Below are 27,523 nucleotides of genomic sequence, written 5' to 3' on the forward strand. Positions count from 1 at the left end.
GTAGGTAGTTGTGTTGTATTTGTTATGTGTGAGGTTGGCACTGTCCTTTGGCTATTGCTTGTCCTGCTTCTCAAGTTTCTATTGGCCTAGTCTTGGGTCCTTCTATTGGTCTTCCCTACAAGGAGTTGAAACTTTTGTGTTGGATTTGATTGATTGGCAGGATACAACTATTAAGGTGGACGAGTGTTGGACCATTGTGAAAAGCAAAAATCCAAATAGTCCCCACCCTCTTTTGATATGACCTTTTGATCCCATAAGGGAGAGACAAATGGAAAACTTTGATTGGGTTTCTTTGCTTGGCTGCATGTTTTGCCTTTTCATAATTTCTTTGCATTTGTTTTTGGTGGTGGGAGTCTATTGATTTATTTCCACCCCGGTTCTATTTTATCTTGTTTTCTTCTTGTTTCATCTCTTGTAGTGGATAGTCTTGAATATCTTATGTTTTGGGTTCCAAGTCCCTCCAAAACATGTTTTGTTCAAGGCTTCAGGTGCCTGAAAACCTAATTTTCATATAATAAAAAACATGTTATGATAGTTAAGTTATGATGGTGTTGATCTTGCCATCAAGATTGAAATTTGAGGTCCCCCATTAATGACCTTATCCATTCATAACTTTAGATCAAACTATACCCCTCTTTAAATAATATAATACTAACCCCTCCCCAACCTTCATACATGTGAAGTTAAAATAAAAGTAATAATAATATGATCTCAACGTTATTTGTTGTTGCATTTTTTATGTTGTTAAAAACCTTTTTCCCTATAAATTTTGAATGGTTGATAAATGATATCTAACTTGGTCAAAGATAAATAGAAGTTGGGAGGAAGAGGTTTAAAAGATTTGAGATCAGAAGAAAAGTAAAGTGAAAGAACAATAAAATGGTGCTTAAACACAATGAAAATTAACACTATTATAATGAGACATTCCTTAATGAAGAAAAGTGAATTATTAAATAATTAATAAACTTCACTAACAATATGTTTATTATTATTAAAATCCCATCTCAGTGATTTTCATACAATCTTTTTTTTGAGTAATATGGCATAGCTTTAGAATAATGATGTAACTTTCTTTTCAAATTTTGTTATGAGTCACGCTTTATTTAGCTCAAAATTGTACCTCTTGTTTATACTATTTTGATACTTGAATGATGTATGAAATTTAGTGACAAACCATCTGTGCATCATATGCTGTGAATACTGTTGTTTTCACTTCATTTATTGATAAGATACAAGATTAATTTAACAAAAGCTTAGTTTTGCTAATTTAATTGTATGAATGAATAATTAAATTCAAAACTAAGATCTATTGTAGTGCATTTGTTCACCTCTCGTTCAATTTCGTGAGATATCGATCCGCCTGCAGTTATATATTGTCATCTTGATGTCTTTTCCGTTAATGAAATATATGCAAATGCCTGTAAAAGTGAATGACTTATAAAGAATGTTAGTTTTGGCTTGAGATGATGTATCATTTTTATGAGTACTGATTGTCAAACAGACCAATCTCAAGAAAAAATAACATTTGTCAAAAAAAAATTGAACATGACTTACAAACTGGTTTCAAAATTTTGGCATCTGGACATAATAATTTCAACGTTAGCATCCTACTGGAAATTTTTTGAAGTCAATGCTGCATATCCCACCCTAAAAATTTCAATATCTTGAACAAGTTTTGAACAATCAACATGCATCTGAGTGGTAATCTCCACTAAGATTTCCAACTTAGTCTCCCATATTTTTTCGTTTAAGTTGAAAAACTGCTTCAATGTCCAAGAACTCAACTTATAAATCCTTCATAACATGGACTTATGCTATTTCCTCAATTCGTGAACTCATATTGTTACCAACTAGGTTATCATCCCTCTGGTTGTAATGTTTCTTAATGAGTTCCCTGAACTATATGGCTCCATGCTTTATCTATATCAGAACCTTTTAAAGCAGTGTTCAAATATTCTATAAAAATTTCCCTTTTCATGCACATTTCTGGCCAAATTTGTATCTTTTCCTTTAGCCACAAAAATCCAAAATAATATATTAAAAAACTAACCTTAAAAAAGTGTTGTCTACATCCAATTTTCAGCATAGGTGTCTAAGATTTTAGAACTGGATTAGTTCACAACAAGAACCATAAAATTAGCAAGCCTGCTGCAAAATTATGTGCATTCTATAATTGGTTATCTTCTTAAAGTCTCATTGTCGAATGAACAGAAAACGTCAATAATGTGTCTTCTCTCAGATCCTAAAAAGAAATGCCTTCACAGAAATATCCCGTGGATTGTGCTTCTTGTTGGTTCATTGTATCAAATGGTGCATTATATGTGAAGAACAATCAAATGGAACTTATCAGAACTCAATCACAAACTTGGAGAGTTGGTACTTCATAGAAGTAGAAATAGGCCAAAAAAACTGATTAGAAACAAATTAATCCTGATCCTAGAGCCAGCTGATTTTTTCCCTGAAAAAATCGTTGACCTGATTTTCAATGGCATTTTTGCATTTGGAGTGCATTAAAATCATACTAAATCTCTAAAAAATTGTAAACAAATGTTAAAAAACCTTGCAAAAACCTATGAAACCCTAAAAGAAACTCTTGAAACTTACAAATCACTAAAAAATAGGGTTAATTCCAGGGCAGCAACGAAGCCAATGTGGAATCGGAATGGAATTTTTTTTGTAATTTTGTCCCTTTAGTTCTCAATGTTAGTCATTAATGAAACTTTAAAGGTCCTCAGTCATCCTAAATTGCAAAGAGGCATGTGAGATATTGTCGAAGTAGCTAATGAATTTGTTCTAAATCGCAATCTTCAATATGCCCTGAGCTCTCTACATGCCTGGCCACATGGATTCTAATGATATCAAATATATAATTCATATTATTTACTTATTTAAAAATTATAACTATTATGTGCTATTATAGATGGCCCATTAACAGGGAAGCAATGAACCCATATAGTTAACAATTAATATTATAAAGTAGTTTCAAATTTAAAATTGTTAATGACTAATAATATATGTTAATAGCGTAGAAGTAGAAAATGACAAAAGGTTGTGATTATACGTGATTGATCAAGAGTTGGCACATGCAATGAGTTCTTTAAAAAACGGGGGATTTTTTGGTCGACTTTCAATGCTTTTTTGAAATTTATCAAGTGATTATTTAGCAAGAAGTGATGGCTAATTTGCCAAAATAAAGTGCGGGAAACTAGCAGAAACCATAAAGGCAATGCTCATGGAAACAATCCACAAAAACATGATGCGATTCTTTATGAAATTAATCTGTGACGTTTGAAGACGCAGCTGGGAAAGTTGAGTTGAAAGTGTTGTAGAGTCGAGAAGTGGCATGGGAGATAGGCGCTACAAACAAAATTTTCCTCTCCTTTTACATTGACTATATTGTATAGCTTGATTGATACTACTTTTTTACCATTGATTTTGTTTGCATAAATTTCAAATATTTGAATTGTTGCAATATGAAACAAAAGAGAACTGTAAGAAAGCTAACTTATTATTTGTTGTGATATGATCTAAAGGAGCAAGGCATCGACGTTTTGCCTTATTTACTTTGGAGAAAACAAAGAATCCTACAATAATCATTATAATCATTTTAGGCTTGTCGATTATGACATATAAGTTCTTATGGTTAATCAAATTGCTAGATTTTTTTTAAAAGAAGGGTAAATGCTTTGACCCAGAGCTATGAATTGGTGAAACCACAAATGGGGAACTTCATCCCCAATGGGGTTTGAACATTGATGGCAAGAACAAAAACACAACTTAATCATTAGAATATGCCACTGTTGGCCAAAAAGTTAGATATTTCAAACTCTACACAGAATTAATTAATTAAATTAATAACTCATGCAATTCAGCCTATAAGTTCAACAAATACAAAGTTGTTTGAAATATCCTTGTGTATATATCACTTCGCATATCTGTATATCATGCCAACATTGTATATAATTATCTGTTAAGTATATATAATTAAAAGGAACTTGAACGAATTTTAGAAAATGAATCCTACTTATATGAATATGAAGATTTTCTTTTATTGACAATATTTTGTGAGAAAGCTTCATTCTGATTTTGCAAGATAAGAAAGCCCACTTTATATTTTAGTGCTACTTCAAATCATACCTTGATTGAAATTTATAGAAACAAAATCAATATTCAAGTTTTGAGTCCTCCGGGTTGAAAATATATCAAGAGGGGGTTGTGCAAGTGCTTTGAATCATTTATGCAAGTCGTTTATTATTTATGCTATGGAAATGTTCTTTCAATTTTTTTTAAAAATATTAACTGTTTTTCTTCAAATTTTCAATTTTTTTAGTAAATCTGATTTTTTCCCAATCTTTTCAAAAAAGACTACGGGGGGTACTATCACTCTGTTCTGGAAAGTATGATCCTAGGCTGTAAGTAGATTTTTTTTGTTTGATGTCTTTTTCAAGAGGTATATTTTTTTCTTCAGTTTTGAGTTCATTTATTGTTCTTGTTTGGCAAGAAATAGTGTAAAATTATGTGGTTATATAATTAGAACAAACTATCAAACCAAGTGGGACACTGAAGCACGCACCTATTTGAAAACAGTTACAGGTGGAACACTAAAGGATCCACACATAAATTACAATTCATTAAAGATGAAGAAAAGAGAGCACTCTATTCATATTTTGAATAATTGAAGATAAATCATGCAATGGAACAGCTCATTTATCTCCTTAGGTGCACCCTGAAAGGGTTTTCAATTGCAGAATGATAGAACTAACTACCATATTACTAAGCTCTACAGCACCACAGGCATTACCAGTGAGATACTCTTTTCATTCACAGGACAAGACCGTTAAACATCAGTATCACATTTTCCATGCATTGAATAAAAGACACCTTCACTTCATTTTTCTCACATCAGTCATGGAATTATCAAAGTTATGCCACAATAGTTAAAATAAAGAGTAAATGTAAAACATGTAAGTTTAAATTTTCAGTTTACATGGGAAACTCACTGATATTCTCATATAATCCATACTTATGGTCCACCTAGGATTGCATTTTCAAGATCTTCTCTGCTCAGTGCATAGCTGAATTTTCTTTCAACTCTATCAAGATTTCCAGGCCCGTTATCTTGGTACCTATAACATGTACAACAAATATAACAATATGTATTACTATTTTGCTGAGGCATCACAAATCCAAACCTCTTTCTCAAACCTTCGAGAAAAGAACAGGGTACTCTGCTTTAGTTCACATTGGAATTCAATAGATCTAATTCCAAGCTGACAAATTTTGACCATCCCATAACACACAGGAACTTAAGGTTACAAGACTTTTAAAGAGCAAAACAAAATCTGTTTCAACTTTAACTGAACAACACTACTCTTTTGGTTATTGAAGTATCATATTTCATGAAAAATACTAAGTGCATGAATATATGTTATTAACCAAAAATATCCCCCAATAATAAGTGCAGATATGAAGAGAAAACAATTATCTCCGAAGAACTTTTACAGAAAATAAGGTGCGAAGAGGAGATAATCTCAACAATTATCTTTCTATGCAAGTGCCATAATTCTTATTCTATAAAGAAAATGTTCAACCATTATAAGCACTAAACACTCTAGGCTTACCTAAGCAACTCATACAAAAGACAATTAATTTACGAATCACTTCATCTAGTACTTGAATACTTGAACAAAGGAACTTGGGCATACAATTAACATGCAATGCCTCTCAACTCCAGACACCAAGTGCATGTGATGATTATCCACTGCAACAGAGAGGACTATGACCCACACCATTGGGGCAGGTGTTATGCTCGTCATCAAAACTCCACACTTTTTCTCTTATGTGATCAGCAGATTCAATAATTACTGCTCCTGCATTCAAAAGTAGTTCATTTTTTCATTTCACACTCCAATATAACGATGGACTCGATAACTACATGAGACCTCATTTATTCTACCTTGTCATCAAGGCAAGAACAATAATATTGAGATTAGTGTCAAAAGGCATGTAATATCACCATTTTCATGAGCATAGGAGTTTGAGGAGTTAGCCTATTATCATGTCCCTTGTACGCTAATTATTGTGGATAGAGGGTCTTCTAAGGCAAAGTCTTGCTTAATGGAGGTTCCTATCTTCTCTAGAATTCCATATGTCCCAGTTTGGTCGTCATTGGCTCAAATTGGACTTTGTTTGGGCTCAGTTTCATATTCTTACTATTTATAATAAGTCTGAGATTGATCACGAAGGGGCAATTCTATTTTTAGTAATGCAGTCATACGGCAGAGGATACAATGGTTGACACCCTGGTTCGAACAGCTCATCAAAATAACGAACTTTTTTGGAATTACGCCATTTTAATTATTAATAAAGCAATACTTTATTAATAATTAATTAAAAATGCACATCATTAAATGTTATTTGACTTCATTATTAAAAGGGATCATTTAATGGGCAGGAGCCCTTGCTTGGTTGGCTAAATCTTCCTTGTTGCAGGGGGTTGGTCACGGGTTCTAGTCTCCCCCGTCCCCGTGGTACCGGTGGGCGTGTCGTGCCAGCGCTACCGGTCACCCGGCGCACTGCAGTTTATTGGGAGGGGCCGTGCTGCACCTTATTCCTGCAGTCTAATAAAAAAAAAAAGGGATCATTTAATGATTACAAAGTTAAATGATAAAGTCCATATAGGGAACAATGTAAACTTTGAAACAAAAGCATGTATGTTCTTTAAGTTCTGTAGAGAGTGAACTTCAAACTTCCAATCAATTTGCCTTGGAGATTATAAATGCACTCAATGCAAAGAATAAATCATTCTTGATGCATTTTTTATTTGTGTTTTGGTAAAGAGAAATTTGGAACAAGGGTTTCAAGTTTTGAGCTTGAAAAGTTGTTAATTCTTCCAAGTTTTTCTAGCACTTTGAAATGGTGAAACCATCCAGCAAATTGTGCCTAGAGTTGGTCTCAATCAGAGCCAACATTGTGCTATGAATTGTGATTGTATGTGTGAAGGATTTGAGCGATTTTCATTAAGGAATTATTATAGAGACAGAGGTCAGTATTTATTGTAGATTGAAGTCTCCATTAATGGAAGACCTGGAACTCTTATTTGCAGCCATTAATATCAGATTTCAAGCTTCATTCTTTCTACTACAGTAACATGTGAACAGTGAAAGTTTGAAATACTACAATTCATCAGCTAAAGGTTTCATTGAAGTTTATTTAATTCATCAGCTGCTGTTAAAGTTTGAGCAAGTTGAAGGAAATCATTAAGGGGTTAACTTGTTTGCAGCAGTTCATGTTATTTCTAGTGTAGTTGGCATCACCTTCATTTAAATTAGTTGTTGTTTTTAAGCAATTGTAGATGCACATTTGTATCAGTTTGGTACTTGCATTAGATACACTCTTGTAAGCCAAGAATATTGGCTTTTTTGCTTGTCATTTTAGTTTGTAATTAATCTCAATACATTCTAATATCATTGGAGTCACAAGGAGTTGAATGTCAAGAGTTGTCTCTCTAATATTTAGTTTCCATGTCAACTGTTTGCATTAATGTCTAGCTGTTGTAGGTGCATATTTACATTGTGCACGACATCTATATGCATTCAAAAAGTCAAAAGAATTGTAATTGCACTATAGTTCTTTGCCTAGACATCTTAGTAACAATTTGGAAGCATTTAAATCATGTTTGACATTATCTCAAGCAATCATTATCAGTCAAACACAAAAACAGCAAATAAAGAGGTTGTATGCAAGGTGTTTGATGATACTCCTTGAGTCTCTCATCAGCATTTTGAAATCAAAATTGGCAAGGGATATTACAGTGGTATCCAAGTGGATTCCTGCCATCCTATACGGGAGACCTGTTGCATTTAGACAGAGGGTTTGTGTAAAACATGGATAAGACAAATCCCATACAAGTTCTTCTGTTACAGCTCATGCATGCCTTACAAATTTATAAAAATGCCTTCAAGGATTACAATAGAAATTTATCAGGGCCTCTTCAACATCCGGAGATTCTAGATTCCTTGTTTGAGGAGGAGAATGCAAGCTCTTATTCAAATGATTTTGTTCATGCAAAAGAAACAATAGAAAAAGAAGTGGATGTGGAAGTTGAGCCTTTACTCAGTGGAGCAGCTACTATCATGCCTTATACGCATGATGAAGGAGACCCTTCACAAAAGCGTGATGTTATTACTGGTTTGTTTGACAACAACTCCACTAAGTCCCATCATTTTCATGAGAAAGCAAATGACATCCACCATTGATGGCAGCCCTACATCTATTGGTAGACACGAAGATAACAATGATAAAGGTATTGAATTTTATGACAACAGTTCCTTGCATGAGCCTAATGATAGTGTTGATGTCAGGGCAAGTGTCGAAGATGTTGTGGGTGTCACCTTGAGTCTTGAATCGCAAGATGAGATCTCATGTATGAGGATTGCCTGACAAATACATGTTATAACAGTTCTGATTTCTATGACAGCAATGAGCTGTGTTTGCATCAGCGTGAGATAGTAGAGGGTTTACATGTGGATGATGTTGGTACTCATGATTTGGGTATTATGATGTTATTTAAGAGGAAGACTCAAGCTACAGCGAATCTAATTTTTCATATTAGACTTTGGAAAATGAATAATAGAATTCATTGATTGGCATTAGGTCCCAAGATCGTGACTTGCATGAACTTGGAGATACATGGGAAGTGTGAGTGTGTGAGGAGACTGTTGTAGCAGCATCTTCCACTTTATCAAATGAGCCACTTGTTGAGGTGCTTAGCAGTAGTATCTCATTTGTTGATGTGTGCAATGATGACAACACATATGATGTTAACAATGAGGTGGACGTTGTGAATACAGCTTCCTTTCATAGCACGAATTTGGATTCAGAGAGCTTGCATAAGTCCCATGTATTTCAGAGACATCAGTTGGTTGGCAGTTAAAAGTAGATGACAAATTGCTACAGTCCATGAGCATTTTTTTTGACGTTGCTCGCCAGATGTTGGCCACCTATGGTTGGGGCACTCTTGTGATAGAGAGCACTATGATGATAGTCTTGTCTTACAAAGTTTCATACACTCCTTGAGGCCATCAAAATAATGAAACATTACTAATCACAATTATTGGTTGACAAAGATTACCTTCTCAAGTGGAGTTGCTTGTGCTATGATGCATTGAGGGGGGAGGAAGAAGAGGTTGATGAGCTCACTCATGAGCTTAAGGTGACTACAGAATTGTTTGCAAACACCCAGCTTGCTCTTTAGGAGTCACAGTTGCAGTTAATGAGGTGATCAGGGAGTTGAGCTGACATCAATCTTTATCAGCTACAGTTACAGTTTAGACTCCTACAGTAATAGTTGATGATGTGCTGACATCCACAGTTTGGCATGATGGATGTGTCAAGGATGTAGCTACATTCATCACAGTTACAGGTAAATTTGTTACGGATGGGATGAGACCATCAGTAGAGAGCAGTAGAGAATCACATATTGCACCAGGTTCCTCTGAGAGTAGTGCATTGACAAATGATGTGGAGAAGATTTTGGGTAACTCTTGTGATGCAGAAATTGGGAGAGTGGCTCTCATGTTAGGTTGCTTCCCTCTTTTGGGAACAAATCTGTTATTTTTGTTGATTTTGATTGACCATTTATTGAGCCACAGGATTGGAGGTATCAGTTGAAGGTTACTAGAGAGAAGGTTGATTCAACCTTATCTCGCTTTGACTACATGCATAAGTATGTTGAGTACCTTCTTTCGAGAGCAGAGTTTTGAGGAGAAACGGTATGGGATCTGGGCTGGTACTCATATTCACAATTTGAGGTTCATTGAGAGGGATTTGGAGGCATTTAAATTACAATAGCTCCACTTGTGTCATGATAGAGAGCATGCTATTGGGTATGCGGAGAGGTTTGGAAAGGTGTCTACCCAATCAGTTGTTCATGGTCAGAAACTGGAGCCAACTTTTGATTCTCAAGTTGATAGTGAAGAGCCATTGACAGAGATTGAAGCCTTTTACCGTGACTACACACTGAGGAGTGCTCATCATTTTTCTTTTGATCCCTGTGTAGAGGACTTGGATTTTTGTCAATGTGGATTGTCTCCAAGATTATACGATCCTTTATGGGATGGGTATATGCCATCTTCAGTTGATGGAGTTAGTAGTTGCAAGTTGGTGGGAAACTACCTGCAAAGTTAGCATATCCAGGGTCGTTCAGCGCAGGATGGATATTGCAGTTATGACATAGGTACCCTTAGGAGTCCCTATCTTCATAGTACAATTGGATTTCACACCCATGGGGGATTGGTAGAGCGTAGATGGAGATTTGGTTAGCAGATGCTTCCAGATATCCCTACTTCCTTACAATGGATGGATGTGAGTTTCATTTACACTAGGATCCAAGTGGTGACATGGTTAACATTGCAAATTGGGACAATGTGATTCTATTAGTGCAGGAAAGGTCTGAGATTATTCTTCTTAGCAGATTTCTATTCATGATTTGGAACCCAGGCATATTACGTTGGACACTAGATCTAGTGTGTTGTGGGATCCTTAATGTGTATCAATGTTCCAAGTTGGATTCGTTAGGGAGTATTGCAATGGATGCATGATTTGGATTACTTGCATTTTCACTTTCGATCCTCATGTACATGTTTTGTTTCAGATGCACAGTTTCAATGCGCAGAAGATCGGATAGATACATTATTGTTCATTTCTGGGCAGTTGTGATTGTTCCGGTGCTTCAACAGTGTTGTTGCAATGTGGGACTTTTCACAATTTTCATTTGGACCTCCGATGTAGTGGAGTTCCTTTACAGTCATGGTTTCTTGGGGACAAGCAATTTTAACGAGGGCAGACTACAATGTGCCCATTTTCATGAGCATCGGAATTTGAGGGATTAGCCTATTATTGTGTCCCTCGTAGGCTAACCATTATGGATAGAGGGTCTCTTGAGGAAAAGGCTTGGTTAATGGAGGTTCTTATCTTCCCCAAAATTCCATATGTTCTAGTTTGGTCTTTGTTGGCTTACATTAGACTTCATTTGGGCTCAGTTTTGTTAATTTCTAGGATCGTTTCTACAAATGTAGAATCGTAGCCATTGTTATTGATGATTATCCAAATGCAGATTTGAGGACTCATAAATATGAGAGGAGGCATGTCCCATGGAGAGACATGTCTCTACAGTTAACCATCGCTAGTTAACATATTAATATAATAGTAATATAAATAACCACATATGAAACTCATCTTAAGCATATATGTAATATTAATATGTTAACCATGTATATAATATATTATTATATAATAATATATAATGTATAATATAATAATTTATATTATATTACATATATATATATATATATATATATATATATATATATATATATAAAAGATATTTATCTTAAAGATGACTTACCATCAACAAGGTATCTCATGTTAAAATCAATCTGACAGAAGCTACAACCTTAACACTCCCTCTTAGCTAGTTAGGATTTAAAGAACACATAATGCTCTCGAGGATATTTAATTCAATATGAGGCTAAATTTCTCACCTTTCAAAACACACAATTGAAGCAATTTCCATAACTTTAAAACACCACCTTAAGTGCGGTCTATAGTAGTAACTATGGTGTTTGGCAAGATCCAGCCCAAGATCCAGCCCAAAGAACTATAACAAGTTGATTATCCTGGTGTCTGGCAAAATCCGGCCCAAAGAACCATGATAACAAGTCTACCATTTATAAGATTGCCACCTTACAATGGTTGCATTTTGTATGTTTGTTATCATGATTTCCAACACTCTGGGACAACAATTTGATGAAGTTTGTCATGATAACAAGCCTACAATTTATAAGATCATCATCTTATAATGGTTACCTTCTGTTCATGTATGTCAATGAAAGACTGTCACCTTTCATTACATATCATATGTGAAATAGTAACCACCATGAACCCAGTCAGAGGGTGGTACAAAGGCTTTTGCCTTATTTTTTTCTCACGGAGAAGAATGCATTACAAGGAGTTTCACTTAGAATTTCTCCTCATAAAAAAGATATCATTCACAAAGGGTTGCTCCTCAAAAAATTCTCCCTTTGAACAATGATCCTGGGAAGTCGGGTCTAGTAGTTACTCCCTTAGAGACTCTCTTCTGCAAGGATTCTTGTTAAACTCACTCTAAATCCAATATCTAATTTTCTGGTGATAAGTCATTACTTCCTCATGATATACATAGGAGTGGGCCCATCAAAATCATGCAGTTACCCACATGTATTTCTAGACTCCCTCTGTGTATCAATCTTTTAAGCTCCTGCGTTACCTTTAGAAGAAGTGTCATACTCCCTCTTAATGTAGAAGAATCTCATAATCTCAATCATCAAAAATGTTTGCTTCAAGAAACTCACTTTATCCATCTTGATCATTAGGGTCTTTGGAGCTACTATCATTAGATTGAGTCCGCACAATATTTGGTAGCATATGTAAAGTACCAACCTTCTTTTCCTGTAGGAATATTCTCAAACATAAAGGAAAAGATCAAGGCAAATAACCCTTATAGTATGTATAGAATTACAAATAAGAGAGAGACTACAAAGAGTAGATAAATGTAAAAGATAAAAATACTTATCTGCACATGAAGATTCAGAAATTGTCTTTTTAGATTATTTAAGAATGGAACATCTTCCCTCTAAATAAGGTTCAAGTGGGAATGGAACATTGACTATTATTCCCCCCACAATATAAAATTTTCACTCATTCTTATATTGTTGAACAATTTTGTATCAAATATGACAACTCCTTTCTAAGTTCCAACTCGCTCTTTTCATCCACTGAAGGTCCAAACATTTATTTAGTTTAATAGTAGAAGTGAACATGTCCTTCCATTTTATCAAACTCATCCACAATAAGCCAATATCTTGACTAAGTATGATTGTGCCACATGAACGACTCTACAACTCATACATCAAGTTTCATTCATCAAGAAGAGACTTGTATAGGGTTCAAATGAATTCTTAAGAACTTTATTAATGTCTCACAACAACTCAAATTTCCTTACAATAACTTCTACAAATACAAGTGACATCATTTAGAAGTCATCACTTCCTCATGATGTACATAGGGGGTAGGCCCATTAAAATCACATGGTCACAATGTACGAATCACGGTCCTCTTGACAATGGCAATTTATGGATCACTAGAGAAATCCATCTCAACATTGCTTACTCCCTCTTAATCAATAGGACTGAGATCGCTGAAGATTAACTAAATAACATCCTCTATCTTCTCCCTCTCTTTCAATGTTGCCTCTAATAACATGTCAGGCTCCCTCTGAATCTCAATCTCCCTTTTCCTACACTAACATTCTTAGAGAAAAAGATCAAGACAATAGCTCTTTTAATACTAATAAGAATATTAACATTAGTTAGGATGTTAGTAATTTATGTCATACTTATTACTAACAATCACATAAATAATTGTTTATTTTATATTTTCAATAGTAATAATAAGATAACATAATACTCAATCTGAACCTTTCATATTTCTATAGGGAATCAATTAATATTATATCAAATTATTAAATGAATAGTAATTACAATTAAAAGTATATAGTAAATGAATAGGGCATCATATCCCTTAGATATATAGTAATTAAAATTATACTCATACCCTATTTTACCTATAATTAATCTTTACATTTAAAATGTCTCATAATTGAATTTAAAGTATTATTTATAGGCTTTCATATACCTATATTTCATCTTTAAATAATTTATCAAATATACTAACATATTAATTATGCTCTAATAACATGTTAATTTCTAGGATCATTTCTGCAAATGTAGAATCATAGCCAATGTTATTGATGATTTTCCAAATGCAGATTTAAGAACTCATAAATATGAGAGGAAAAAGACATGTCTCTACAGTTAAACATCACTAGTTAACATATTAATATAATAGTAATATAAATAACCATATATGAAACTCATCTTAAGCAGATATGTAATATTAATATGTTAACCATGTATATAATAGATTATTATATAATAATATATAATGTATAATATATATAATATATATATTATATATAAGATATTTATCTTAAAGATGATTTACCATCAACAAGGTATCTCATGTTAAAATCAATCCGACAGAAGCTACAACCTTAACAAGTTTCATACACTCACTAAGTGTAATGCTGATCGAGAAGGGCCAATGGTTGACTCCTTGATTCAAATAGTTCATCAAAATAATGAGCATTTTTGGTGTTATAACATTTTAATCGTTAATAAAATAATACTTTATTAATAATTAATTAAAAGTGCACATCATTATATGTCATTTGACTTTATTATTAAAAGGGATCATTTAATGAATACAAAGTCAAATTCTGAAGTGCATATGAAGAATAATGTAAAGGGTCAATTCAGAGGGAGACATAGGTGTTTATCAAGATATACTTCAGATTATTTTGTTGCACACCAAATGGAGGGAACTATAATAAATTATTATATTTCTAACTTTGCAACAAAAGCTCATATGTTCTTTAAGTTATGCAAAGAGTGAACTTGAAGCTTCCAGCTGATTTGCCTTGAAGATTATAAATGCATTCAACGCAAATATTAATTCATTCTTGATGCATTTGTTATTTGTGTTTGAGTGAAGAGAAATTTGGAACAAGGGTTCCAAGTTTTGAGCTTGAAGAATTTTTTATTCTTCCAAGTTTTTCCAGTATTTTGAACTGGTGAAACTATCCAGTGAATTGTGCCTAGAGTTGGTCTCAATCAGAGCCAACATTGTGCCATGAATTGTGATTGTATGTGTGAGGGATTCCACTGATTGTCATCTAGGAATTAATATAGAGACAGAGGTTTGTATTTATTGCAGATTGAATACTCCATTAATGGCAGAACTATATCTCTTATTTGCAGCCATTAATATCAGATTTCAAGCTTCAATTTTGTTGCTACAGTAAAGCGTGAACAGTGAAGCGCTACAGTACATCAGCTGAAGGGTTTCATTGAGGTTTATTTAATTCATCAGCTGCTGTTAACGTTTGAGCAGGTTGTAGGAAATCATCAAGGGCTTCAGGAACTTGTTTGTAGCATGTTTTTTAATGTTATTTCAAGTGTAGTTGGCATCATCATCATTTATATTAGTTGTTGTTCTTAAGAAGCTGTAGATGTGAATTTATATCAGTTTGATACTTGCCTTAAAATACACTATTGTAAATTTATAAGCCAAGAATCTTGGCCTTTTTGCTTGATAGTTCAGTTTGTAGTCAATCTCATTACATTCTAATAACATTGGAGTCACAAGGAGTTGAATGTCGAGAGTTCTCTCTAATATTTAGTTTGCATTAATATCTATAATCTAGGTTCTGTGGGTGCATATTTACATTATGTGCGACATCCATAAGCATTCAAAACATCAAAAGAATTGCAATTGCACTATAGTTCTTTGCGTAGACATCTTAGTAACCATTTGGAAGCATTTAAATCACATTTGACATCATTTCAAACAATCATTGCTAGTCTGAAACACAGAAACAACAATTAAAGAGGTTGAATGCAAAGTGTTTGATGATATTCTTGAGCCTCTAATCAGCATTTTGAGGTCAGAATTGGCAAGGGATATTACAGGGCATAAGGCCCCTCCCTTCCACCCATCATCAACACAGCAGAGGACTGTTGTCGACTACTTCTGTCTTCCAAACAAAGCATGGTTATTGCCATGTGTCTTGGGGATAAGGCAACCAAGGACCTTGATTTAGGGATGGTGCAAGGAAAATGATTGGTGGGAGTCTAAAAGCACAAGCCTAAGTAGAGTTGAAGGGTGGCACCCACAATGAGGTTGAGGAGCAGAACACAATTTCATTTTCATATTTTTATCACTATGTCTTCTCAAAAATCAAGTCCTTACTATTTTAGTATTTCTAACCAAATCTTCATTCTTTCGAAAACCAACAATGAAATTAAAGAATTATCAGTCTAAATGACGAGGGGTAGGCATCTTTTATAACTTTTTTTGTGCGTTCCAGTGTTGGTGGGACCATGGCATCCACAAAAGTATTAAGGTTAGGGTTAGTGGTCCAAGATTTAAAAAGCATGCCCAATAATGTAAAATAATAACTATTTTATTTGTTAGATGTGCGGGATGGCTGCAGGAATCCAGGATATTCAAGGGAATGTGGACTAGTTTTCTAAGGGTCCTAGGGATGTCCCAAGATCCCAAGATCCCTTCAAGATCCCCATTGGGAGGGCATGCTTTGGAAACTTTCCCTCTTTGAGAGAGACATAATGAGGATGTCTCCTAACTAGTAGTGGCAAAGGAGGTATGGAAAATGAGCATTTTCTTAGCATCCCACCATCTTGGGGACATCCCATCACCAGAATATCAGTTTTTAGGGAGGATACATCCCTTCGGAAGACTAAGCTTTATTGAATAACATTTGTAGGCAAGTGAGAGAAAAACGTCACCACAAGAAGTTGAGGATTTACCCATGTGGGTGAAAACTATAATAAAATCTATGATGCAACTCAATTAAAACCCACCACCTTGGTAAACCGTAATACAACTCTTAAGTCTCTTGGGCTTTCTAACAACATGAATCTAACTTGATTAATCCCTTGGATCCCTCACTCACTCTTATATACTCACTATTATGTTCCTTTTCTTAGTGTATTATTTTCTTTGGGAGCTCAAAACTCGCTCAATTTCCCTTCTACTCCCAATTACATGCCTCTATGCCCAAATTAGGTTTATCACAAAGCATTAATTCTTTACAATGAATAACAAGAAACTAACCATCGAAGCAAGTTGAATAATTGAGGAAATTGGAACATTGCAGGTTGTTTTTTATCACATGATGAAACCAACTTGTCATAACAGGGCATTACAAAAGCGCTACTTCTAAATATGAAACTTCTACCTATTGTTAATTGGCAGTTTCTCCCAAAAGTCAGGAATACTCTTTTTCCTCTGTTTTGTCTTCTACCAAAGTGTACTCTAAATTATCCCATACCACTTGAACATTCTCCAGTATCAAGCATCTAACTCTTATCCCCTAACTTCTTGTCACCATGAAATCAAATTGGTCCTTTTACAAATCAACCTCCCTAAAATGGAGGATTTTGGGCAGCAACCCAAAAAAAGAAGGATGCTCATCTCGTTAGATGGCATGTAATGTCCCTTTATGTTGATTCTTTGGAATTAGGGACTATTAACTCACAAAATCAATGGTAAGATGCTTCTTTCCAAAAAGACTCTAAAAATCCTTAACTAGAATGATAACAAGTGATACTACTTGATGCAAGAATGGTAGATTATGATTTACAATTACTACCAGTTATAATACAATCCTATATGATATATTACTAATCAGCAGGATAGAACATCACTGCTATCTCTGATATATCGATGAGATTCATGCAAGGATGACCTCTGCTGTATATTTGATCCACGCTTCTGCTATAACAATATGAATTGTTATATTCATACAACTCTTCTCAAATGTGCTGATAGCTGTCTCTGATATGGCACTAAAGACTACACTAAAGTCTGCGTCTATCACTTATAGCGATGATATATCTTGATGTTCCTGATCTATCTTTATAAATATGAAAATGTCTTCCAATGTCACTTATAGTGATGATCTTGTTGTGTCTCATCTGAACTTAATAAATAAGCAATGTCTCCAATATAACTTATAGCGATGATATTGCTGTGTCTGATCTGAACTATATAAATGTGCAATGTACAAGCCATTCCTGATGACAATATTGTATTAGATGCCACTGACTTATGCCAAGAAGGTAATTGCTCAAATAAGTGAAATTCGATGATGTCCATATGAATGGGATCGATTTTCAGTATATATCTCATTGTTATTGGATAGTTTGATCCGCTGGTTGTTAAGAGACAAATTAATTGTTATTTTCTCTTTTCTTCTAATTGCATTTGTATTCCTTATTGCTGCCTTTGTTGATTATTTCTTGTTTACTTCTTGTTGATTAACTTAATCAGCCTTGATTGATCTTAAGTGATCTTCCTTGTGAAGTGATAGAGATAATATGTTTTCTTTTTGCTTGATATGATACCCCTTGGATGATTGTTCCAATTAATCTCTTCTCAAACAATATTAAGTGATGACTATCAGATTATGATATACATTAAATGCTTGCTGACTGTTTACTTCATGGATAACAGAGCAACTTCTTGTAGATCAACATGCTTATCAAGAAGATGGTAAATAATGCCTAATTATGCTCTTTCTGTGATCTTCCCTTCACAGCAATGATAAATGATGGATAAATATGATATTCTCGTTAGCTTCTTTTCTATGATAGTGATATCGATAAAGATTTGTATATGTAATCAATGGACAGATGCAGTGATATAAGTTTCTATGTGACATATCTTCATCATACTTCTTTCATGTTAGCTTGACAATTGCCTGATCATGTTGCCTGCTATCTCCATCATCTCATCACTGTATGATGGACATTGCAGTCGTGATATCAATATGAATAGTCTTCATATATGATGGATGCACATAGGAGTTTTCCTTAGAGGAATCATGAGTGATATGTGGTAATAATAGTACGATCAACAGGTAAGTCTAGATATATGCCAAGAATGCAATTTGTATTATACTTAATATTATGTGAACTCAATATTTGGATCATAAATTATTTTATCCCCTTCTGTGCTTACCTAAGGCCGGGTAGGAAACCCCTCTTATTGATAAGACTTCAAAAATTTTCCTTGATGCTATTGACTTTATTATTGAGAGCATATGTAAAATTACCTACTAAACTTACAATTGCTAATCTTTACTTACTACTTTGAGGTGGTCAGCATCTACCACCCCTTGACCACGTGTTTCACTGCTATATTGTTCTTAGATCAAGGATGAGGATTTCAGTCTCCCCTCTTTGAAAATTCTTGCCCACAAGCATTCTAAAGTCACTTCTCCCTTTGCATTACTGGTAGTTGAAGCATCACAGTGTGTTTTTGTTTTACTTCATTACCAATTCCACAGAGAATAGCATGTGTGGGATCCCTACATACTTTCTTAGTAGTCCCTTGAAGAATCCTTGGACACCATCCTTGAATATTTTGAAATATTTGAATGATGTCATAAAAATGGAGGATTTCCTGCAAATGCACTTGGGGAGCTCCTCCATGGAACTTGTTTGCTAGACTTTGATGATGACTTTGTAGCCTATTTCAATGCTCTTGAGAGAAGTTTGTATTTCCTTAGGTGTAATGTTCCCAAATTTTGGTGCTTATTGTACTATTATTCAGCTCAATGTCCTGGTTTATTTGTGGTGTGCCTTCTAGAGACCATTCAGGACACATTGATTCACACTTACTATTTTTAGGTCATTTGGATATTTTTCACATACTTACTATTTATAGTAAGTCACTGAGGTGATCAATTGGCATCATACCTATACTTGGAAAGTGGATAGATTATCCCCATGAGTTGATATTGGAAATTATCAGGGGTTTAATATTAAGTTAAATTATTAAAGTAAAAACAAATTTAACTTTAATAATAACTTTTCGAGGATATAAATGTGGGTTTGCTTTGCATCAGCAGTGAAATAGGGAACATGAGGCACATTATATTCAGAACATGATACTTTATCGTCATGGTCTTCATGAAACATAATTGAAAAAAATTGAGAACTATATATTTGTGACTTTATGGAGAATGTATTAGCACTAGAAAAGAATTTCATTAAGAGACTCATGAGGTGGATATTTCATATTTGTCTATAATCTCAAACTACAATGATATTTATTTGCAACACTAAAGTTTGAGAAAACTAATCAAAGTGTGAGAAGTATTGCAGAAATCGTGGGGGCCTGATACCCTTGTTTGGCATTAACATATTTTATATTGCCAAGGATATATAAAATTAAATTATCAGCCAAACTATAGTAGAGAGGACCTTTTAAATCCAGACTTTAAAATTTGACTTGCATTGCCAAAATATTGCCACTTAGAGTAATAAGTTGAGCGCAAGCAATTGTTCAAGGAGATCGAAAACAGGTTTGAAGGCTCACATTCATACCAAGATTTGTGTATTGTTAACGGAGAAGCTTAAATTACAAGTCGATTCTGGAAACTGTTTCTTTCAATTGGTTGACTGTTTTAAATTGGAAATAAGCAGAGTCACAGGGAAGGGAAACACACATAAATTTGAGCATACGATACCGAGTTTTACCAGAAAAGAATGATGAAACAACAATACTGCTTTGTATCACTATTTGATGTCAAGCATATGCTAGAAATAGCAGGTTAGTGATGTGTTGACACAAATAAGGGAATGAGCCATTTTTATTCTAGCAGCCATCCATCAACAAATATCTCAGGAATTTTGTAATGACACTGTTTCTTTCTGTGTCGGGGAAAAAACACTTAGTCTGGAATCATTTTTTGAAAAAATGGGGGAGCTTCCTCATTTGGTCAAACCTGCCCATAAATACATTACAAATAAAATATCCAGGTCAGCTCTTGAGATGGCCGAAACATTTGGAATGAATGTTTTTGGGCTTCTAAGTCTATGTCGGATGCAATAAATTAAGGATTTCCCCACATCATTTGTTTGGCAAGGGAATAATATTGGCCACCGCATATAATAGTTGAAGAACATTATTAAATAATTATTTCCCTTTATTGGTCATGCAGAGTGGACATAAAAAAAAATTGTGGAATGATATCATCGGGTAATTTATAGCATTTTTCAACAGGCTTATTGTGTGTCATAAGGAAATAAGTTAAAATTATTGTGACTTTGTAGTGAACCCCAGTTCATTGTTGGGAAAGGCAAGATATATTCTTCTTGACTATAGTGCAGTGGAATTAATTGCAAATATAAAAACTGAGTTTAATATTATTAATGGAGAAGAATTAATAAATTAGCAGAGGCATTATTCTCTGCGGTGACTAAGTCAGGAAGCATGTTTATCATTGTTGTGTTTGCTAAGGCCATGGAAATATAAAGTTTAAATGTTCTTGAGTTTTAAGATTTTTGTAAATACTGTCGTAGCAGGCCGAAATTTAGAGTTACTGCATTCCATATGCATTGAGTGCTAGCATGCAACTGGGAATTTTTTTTTAAAATGTGGTACCAAGGAAGCAATAGTTTTCACTGTAAATATTTTGACTGAGAGTGGAGTTCAGTAGATACAATGAAAGTTTGAATTGAAAGTTGTAAACACTAGTTTGTGTGGCTGGATGTGGCTATTCATTCTGGGACATAATCAAATGGTCTACTACAACAGGTCTTTCAAAAAATACCATTCTGAAAGTGATGTGAAGTCTTGAGGATGTTCGGACAGTTCTAATTAATCTATGGTGACGGAGAATGGCCCAGGACATCTGGTTGCTTACAAGGACTGCTGTGTGTTTGGAGATTGGGTGCTTGCTTGCAATTTCTCATTATGGGAAGGGGTCTAAATGAATACTGGGTTCTTCATTACAAGAGATTCATTGACTAAGGTTTTGTTTTTTATTTTCTGGAAAGTCCTTCTATTCAAACTGTTTGACGAAATCCCTGAGAAGTTGTAAGCTTTAGTAAGGTTATCAGAATCGCTATATGCTAGAAGAGAAACTCAATGAATATTTCAGAGGCCACACCTATAGGTGCACATCTCTATTCAGAACAGCAGAAATCTACCTACTATGTATTGGAGGTTATAGAACTGATGATTGTTGCTCATTATTGCATGACATTCAGGGTCAAAAAAAAATGAATGGTATTCTCCTACATTCAGTGTTCATTTTGAAGTTTAACAAAATTCCTATGGTTCCTCATTTGCGTTGAAGTCACATACTTATTGGCTGCAAATCTGAAACTAAGCATTTCAGCTTGTAACTAAAATTGTGATTTGGGAAGGTATTGAGAAGTCTTCAAGTCTTAAAATGGAAAATCTGAAAAGCAACCTTTTCTCACAAGAATTTAATGAAATCCTTAATGGTGAACAACTAAGAGACTTGCAGAAAGAACAGGCAATAGGGAATGAATTGTACCCCATTGGGTTACAACTGAAACCTATAAAAGTTAGAGATGGATTTTTTCTAAATTGGACGAATTGGATTCATGTTTAACAAAAATGAACCAGTTTGATTGGAGGTTATTGAATTGGGCTTTGCAGCCAATAGTTACCTTAGTCCAAGATAGATTAATGGAGCACCCATGTGAAGATGTGAGATTAATAGTTGCTGCTTGCCTCGGCAGAATTATCAGAATTGCGACACCAATTACACCTTACAATGACAACATATTAAAAGGGGTCTTATAATTGATTGTGGACAACCTTTGTGGGTTACACGATGTCAAGAGCCCTACTTTTGGTATGTTGGGTGGATATTTTGCAACCAACAGTTTTGGGTAAAATCCAGTCGCAAAATAGGATGACTAGCCATAGTGTGTGAGACAGAGTCTCTCCTATCCTAAAGGGAAGGCTCCCCCTTCTCACCATTCCTTGGATCATTTCAAGGTAAGCAAGAAGCCTAGAGATTTTGTAAAAGTGGTGTTACCAATATTCTTTCCTCTTAACTTTCAGGAAAGAATCCACTTACCCATGGAGCGAGTAATGGGCAAGGTGAAATTTCTAACTACACTTCTATCTAAAGCTGTAAATGGTGATACCGATAAACCAACACTAACTCAAAGGCTAGCTGAAAGTCTACCAATTTGGCTCTAAGTCCAGTCGTACTTCAATATAAAATAGCTTTACTAATAGGGCACAAAGACTTCCAGAAGTAAAGATATCTTAACTATTTTGTGAATCAAGAAAGAGATATAAGCTACAAACAAAGCTTCTAAATATATATCTCCACAATTGTTCCTAGTTAAAGCTCTGGCTACAATTGCTTCTTAACTCTTTTTACACTCAATTATCAAGAACACAAGATTACATGAATCAAAGATAACATATGCAAATTACAAACAAAGCTTCTAATTCACACAAGTAACAATCTCATTCAATCAAAGTTAAGTCTCAATTGCTCCTTTGTATTCACTTTTCTCAAAATAGTGCTACACAAACAAAGTTCTACTGACACAATTTCTTCAGAGCTCACTTGCATACAATAAAAGATAAAAGATGATTTTACAATGAGGGGTCACTCCTTTATATAGGCATAGGAGTTGAGAAAAAGACAGAGGAAAAAGTGGGAGCAACTCAACCAACTTTGACCTATTTTAACTAGAAGAGAAATTATTGGGTTACATGCAACTCGCATTACATGTAATTACATCTTTTCATGCAATCTATCCTCTTAGATCTACAAACAGAAATAAAAACAAAATAACAATCTTAAAGATTGTTCTTTAGTACCTTGAACTTGATGGTAACATCATGCACTGTAGGAAGATCAGAAATCTCCATTGTCTTTGATATGGCCTCTATTCTTACTGCATCTACATATGCTGATTGCACAACCTTAGAATTTGCCACCAAGAAATCTAGCAAGTGTTTTGTCGAAGATTTATATAGGACAAATTTGTTCATTGTGTGAGAACCAAAATCTTTGGAATCTAAATCAGCATTGATCATAATTGTATATTTTGAACTTACCCTTTCAATTGCAATCAGATTATCACGTTCATCAAGAACCTGGCATCCCATCTGTCCCAAATCACATGTGACACCTATTTCTATTGCTTGGCAGTCTCCAAGAGTTGTTTGCAACTTTGTAACCAATTTTCTCAATGTTTCTTCTTTATAACCCATAAGCCCTTGATACTTGAAGAACATTTCACGGGATGGAAGAATATCACATGAAACCATGGCATCTAAATCAAATTTAGCAATCTCATACCAGTCATTGAGAATCTCATTCAAATCATTTTCTTTTTGAATGGAGGAAATCAAGTTTTGCTCCATTTCATTCGTATGTTTGATACACTTAAGAACTGCAAATGTTTCTATAATGGCTTGAACTCCTTTAGAGATGACTTCTCCTATCCAAGACTTGGCGGCTTCAATCAACTTTCTTTCCTTGGACGTCTGAGACACAATAACATCACTTTGAGAAGATTGTTGCCAAATGACTTCATTTAGATGAGTAGCCTCCTGATTGAGTTGATTCTTATTCTCCCATAATTCATGATTGCTTTTTGACACATTAGCTAATGCATCTTGAGCATCTTGCAAGCAACTCACACGTGACTGCTTCCCGATTTCTACCTTAATGAACTTGTAATCAGAATAGGTTTGTCCACTAGTGGCTCAACAACTTCTACAAACTCAATTTTCTCCGAATCAACTAAGATCCTTGAAACAATCTTATCTTTCAAAGATTTGGACTTATCTTTCTTTATAGGTAGGTTATCCAAAGGTACAACAACTTTCCTTCTCTTTATTGTGATCCTACTCAACCATGCAGGCAAGCTGAAACTTTCATCTGTGGAAACAGGTACAATGGAGACTATTGGCATTGATCTTGATTGTATCTCCGTTGTGACTGAGCAAGATTCAGTCTGCACAGCTGAATTCATAGGTGCATGATGAGAGGATTCTATCATGAATAGCTCAAAACTTGTTAGAGATGTATCAAGTTGAGAAAATTGACCTTTTGTAAGAGTTGGAAAATCTTCAAACACACTTCCCAAATGTTCATATTGTTCATTTTCTAAAATGAGGAGCAGCTAAAGAAATAGGAAGAGCCAACGCGTTGACTTTTGAAACTGGAATAGGTGGCAAAACAATGGAAAATGAATCCACATCATCATCAATCTCATCCATAAAAGGTGCTTCATACATGGATGGTGCATGAGCCTGTGCAGGTCTTGGAGGAGATATGATCATAACTTCCCCTTCTTCTTCATCTTCTTTGTCTAATTTTGTCTCTAATTCCTCCTCTGATTCTCGAACTGGTTCAAGGATCTGAGATGATTTAGATCCCTTTCCGCCCTTCAACTTGAATTTAAGAGACTTCTTTGCATCAAAAGAAGAAGCTCCATTTTTTCCTATAATTTACAGCCGTGACTTCCTTCTAGGAGGACCAAAACTTCCACAATCCAAACCCAATTTCGGATTAACCCTTTTTAGACCTTTAATTTTTAGCCACTTATTGGTGTTTGCCAAAATGGATTAAAATCTATCAAGAATGGATGTACCTTCCTTCTGCTGCCATTGAATGGGAAAAGGGTACCTTTTATCAAAACCAACTTGATGATATTCTGGATCAAGAATGTTGCTATCATCTTCGATTTGAAAATTTAATGGGATCTCAAGCATGTTAAGATCAATGATTTGCTGTAAAGTTAATCTACAGAAATCCATCTTCATTATATTCAGTTCCGTACCCAAACATCCTTGATACGACGAATGTGTGTGAAAGCCCTCTTTATATGAGAATTCATTTCTCGGTAATCAAAGTCAAATCTGGCTTTAAACTTCTTCAAAGTAATTAACTACAATTTTGCTTCCATATTTTTTTCTTTATGTACAGAATTGGTCAAATAGTTACCTATCGCCAAGGGTTTAGCAAAAGAAATACCAAAACCAAGCCTATGCAAAGTATGTTGATCAGACTGAACTTTTATGAGTTGTCTAGCTAATTCCATTAGAATGATCTTATCAGTAGCATACCTAGGTAAGGGATACGGATCACCTTTAAAGTATCCAACCCTCAAGTAAGTAAAAGTTGGAAACTAGATAAAGATACAACCGTACTGATTTACCTTTTCTCAAGCTTTATCAGATACACTTTTAATGGATAAATGTCTATCAAACAAGCATTGGAAATGACCAAAGAAAGCATCTTGAACTCTTCTGTAATGGAACTTATTATTAGCCAGAGTGATTTGATCATAGTAATCCCAAACTGGAATCTGAAGACGACCTCCTTTGGTTGAGAGTCTAGAGAAAGATCTCATGGCAACAGCAATCTAAACAAGGGAGGAATTCATGTAGAAAGGCACTGAAGTTCCTACATTGAGCAATTGTTGACAGAGTGCAGTACTAATCAGTTCTCCCCAAAAGATGTATTCTTTACTCTCCATGATCTGGAAGATGAATTTTTACATCCATGGTTCAAGATCGGTGGAATCTTTAAGACCACAAACCCTACTGAGAAGAATGATAAGATCTTTGTACTCTTGCTTGAAATTAGACCTGTGAACGGTCTTTGGCCATCTCAAGAAGTTGCTCCTCTTGGTATCCAACAAGTATTGATTTACATACTTCTAATAATCTCCCTTCTTATCATTCCAGATTTCCTAAAATGATTCTTTGGTCAGGTCTACGCATTCTGCATTATGTGGCACTTTGAAAATTTGCTCAATAACTTCTGGATCAAGACTAATAATAACCCTACCATCAGGATCCTTGATCATCTTTGATTTTGGGCTGAAACGTTTTGTACACCCAAGAACGAACTCACATTCCATGGCAGCCATGGGAAATGTAGATACCAAGTGAATATGACTTCTCTTAATACGTTTCATCTCATGACCAACAGGAGTTTCCACTCTTTGTAGAAAATCAGTCATGTCCACGTGTCCGATCTTTGAATCTAACACATTGTCAAGGATGGATGTGACATGAGATGGAGTTGCATGAGCCAAATCTTTATCAAACTGATATTTCATCTTGCCTTTAGATTTAGATGGTGAGGGCATCTCTTGCGCTTGTGCTACAACACAAAAATCCCAAAACATAAACACATCATCAGAAGAAATTGCCATACAAGTTGATTCTCAATCAGCAACAAAGGTTCGAGTATGGATTTGAAACTTTGTAGATCCGATGAGATGATCTCAAAAAGAAATCATCTACATATGCAGTGAATGGAAATGGAAGGTGAAATGAAGTATTATGAAGGTGGAAAATAGAAGATGGATATAAGTGAAGGTGGAATGCATGAGAATGCGTGTGAACGAAGATTGCTGATTTTGAAAAAGTGACTTAGGTTTTCAAAACGTTATCATACAGAAAATGGATTACATGTAAGTGCAACATGTAATAAGGGACGGAAAGTGAGATGAGATGCGAATGCGGATGGAGAATGAGCTTACATCTAAGTGTGGATAACGGATGAGATGCAGAATGTGAAATGACACAAAAGTGGAGAAACATGAATTTTCTTATGGAGGCATAAGTTCATATGGAAAGATGGAAATGGAATGTAACTTGAGGTGAAGCGAACTTTATAGTCGTCTTGGTGGAAAGGTGAAGTCAAAGTACATGGGAAAACATGCATATGACATTTTTGATCTTTCAAAAAGTGACTTTAAGTCAAGAACGGGTTTTAAAGATGCAATTACACGTAAAGCTTTTCATGTAATCGTGTTGTGCGAGTGGATGCGGAAAGTGATATGAGTGAAAATGGAAGTGGAAAATGAGATTACATGCATGTGTAGATGATGAATGAGATGAAGTACATGTAATCGCATTTGACGAATGAGATGTGAAATGTTGTGACATGAAAGATGGAAATGGAAAATGATGATGCTCTCGCAAGAAATGGAAGATGGAGTGAAGTGAAACATGACCAAGTTCTTGGAAA

General features: G+C 34.7%; 1 protein-coding gene across 1 annotated transcript in view; it reads right to left on the bottom strand.

Moving 5' to 3' along the window:
- Positions 1-1,059: 1,059 nt before the first annotated feature.
- LOC149556732 (tRNA dimethylallyltransferase) overlaps positions 1,060-27,523 on the bottom strand; it is an 81,482-nt gene continuing 55,018 nt past the window's right edge. The window contains exons 2-3 of the mRNA XM_089831227.1: positions 5,001-5,126; positions 1,060-1,418 (exon numbers count right to left, since the gene is read on the bottom strand). Coding sequence (XP_089687353.1) covers positions 5,024-5,126 — 103 coding nt within the window. The 3' untranslated portion in view covers positions 1,060-1,418; positions 5,001-5,023. The remainder of the gene's footprint in view (positions 1,419-5,000; positions 5,127-27,523) is intronic.

The sequence above is a fragment of the Cupressus sempervirens genome, chromosome 5, assembly GCF_028749045.1.
Source record: "Cupressus sempervirens isolate cs-2001-9-10 chromosome 5, ASM2874904v1, whole genome shotgun sequence".
NCBI lineage: Eukaryota > Viridiplantae > Streptophyta > Pinopsida > Cupressales > Cupressaceae > Cupressus > Cupressus sempervirens.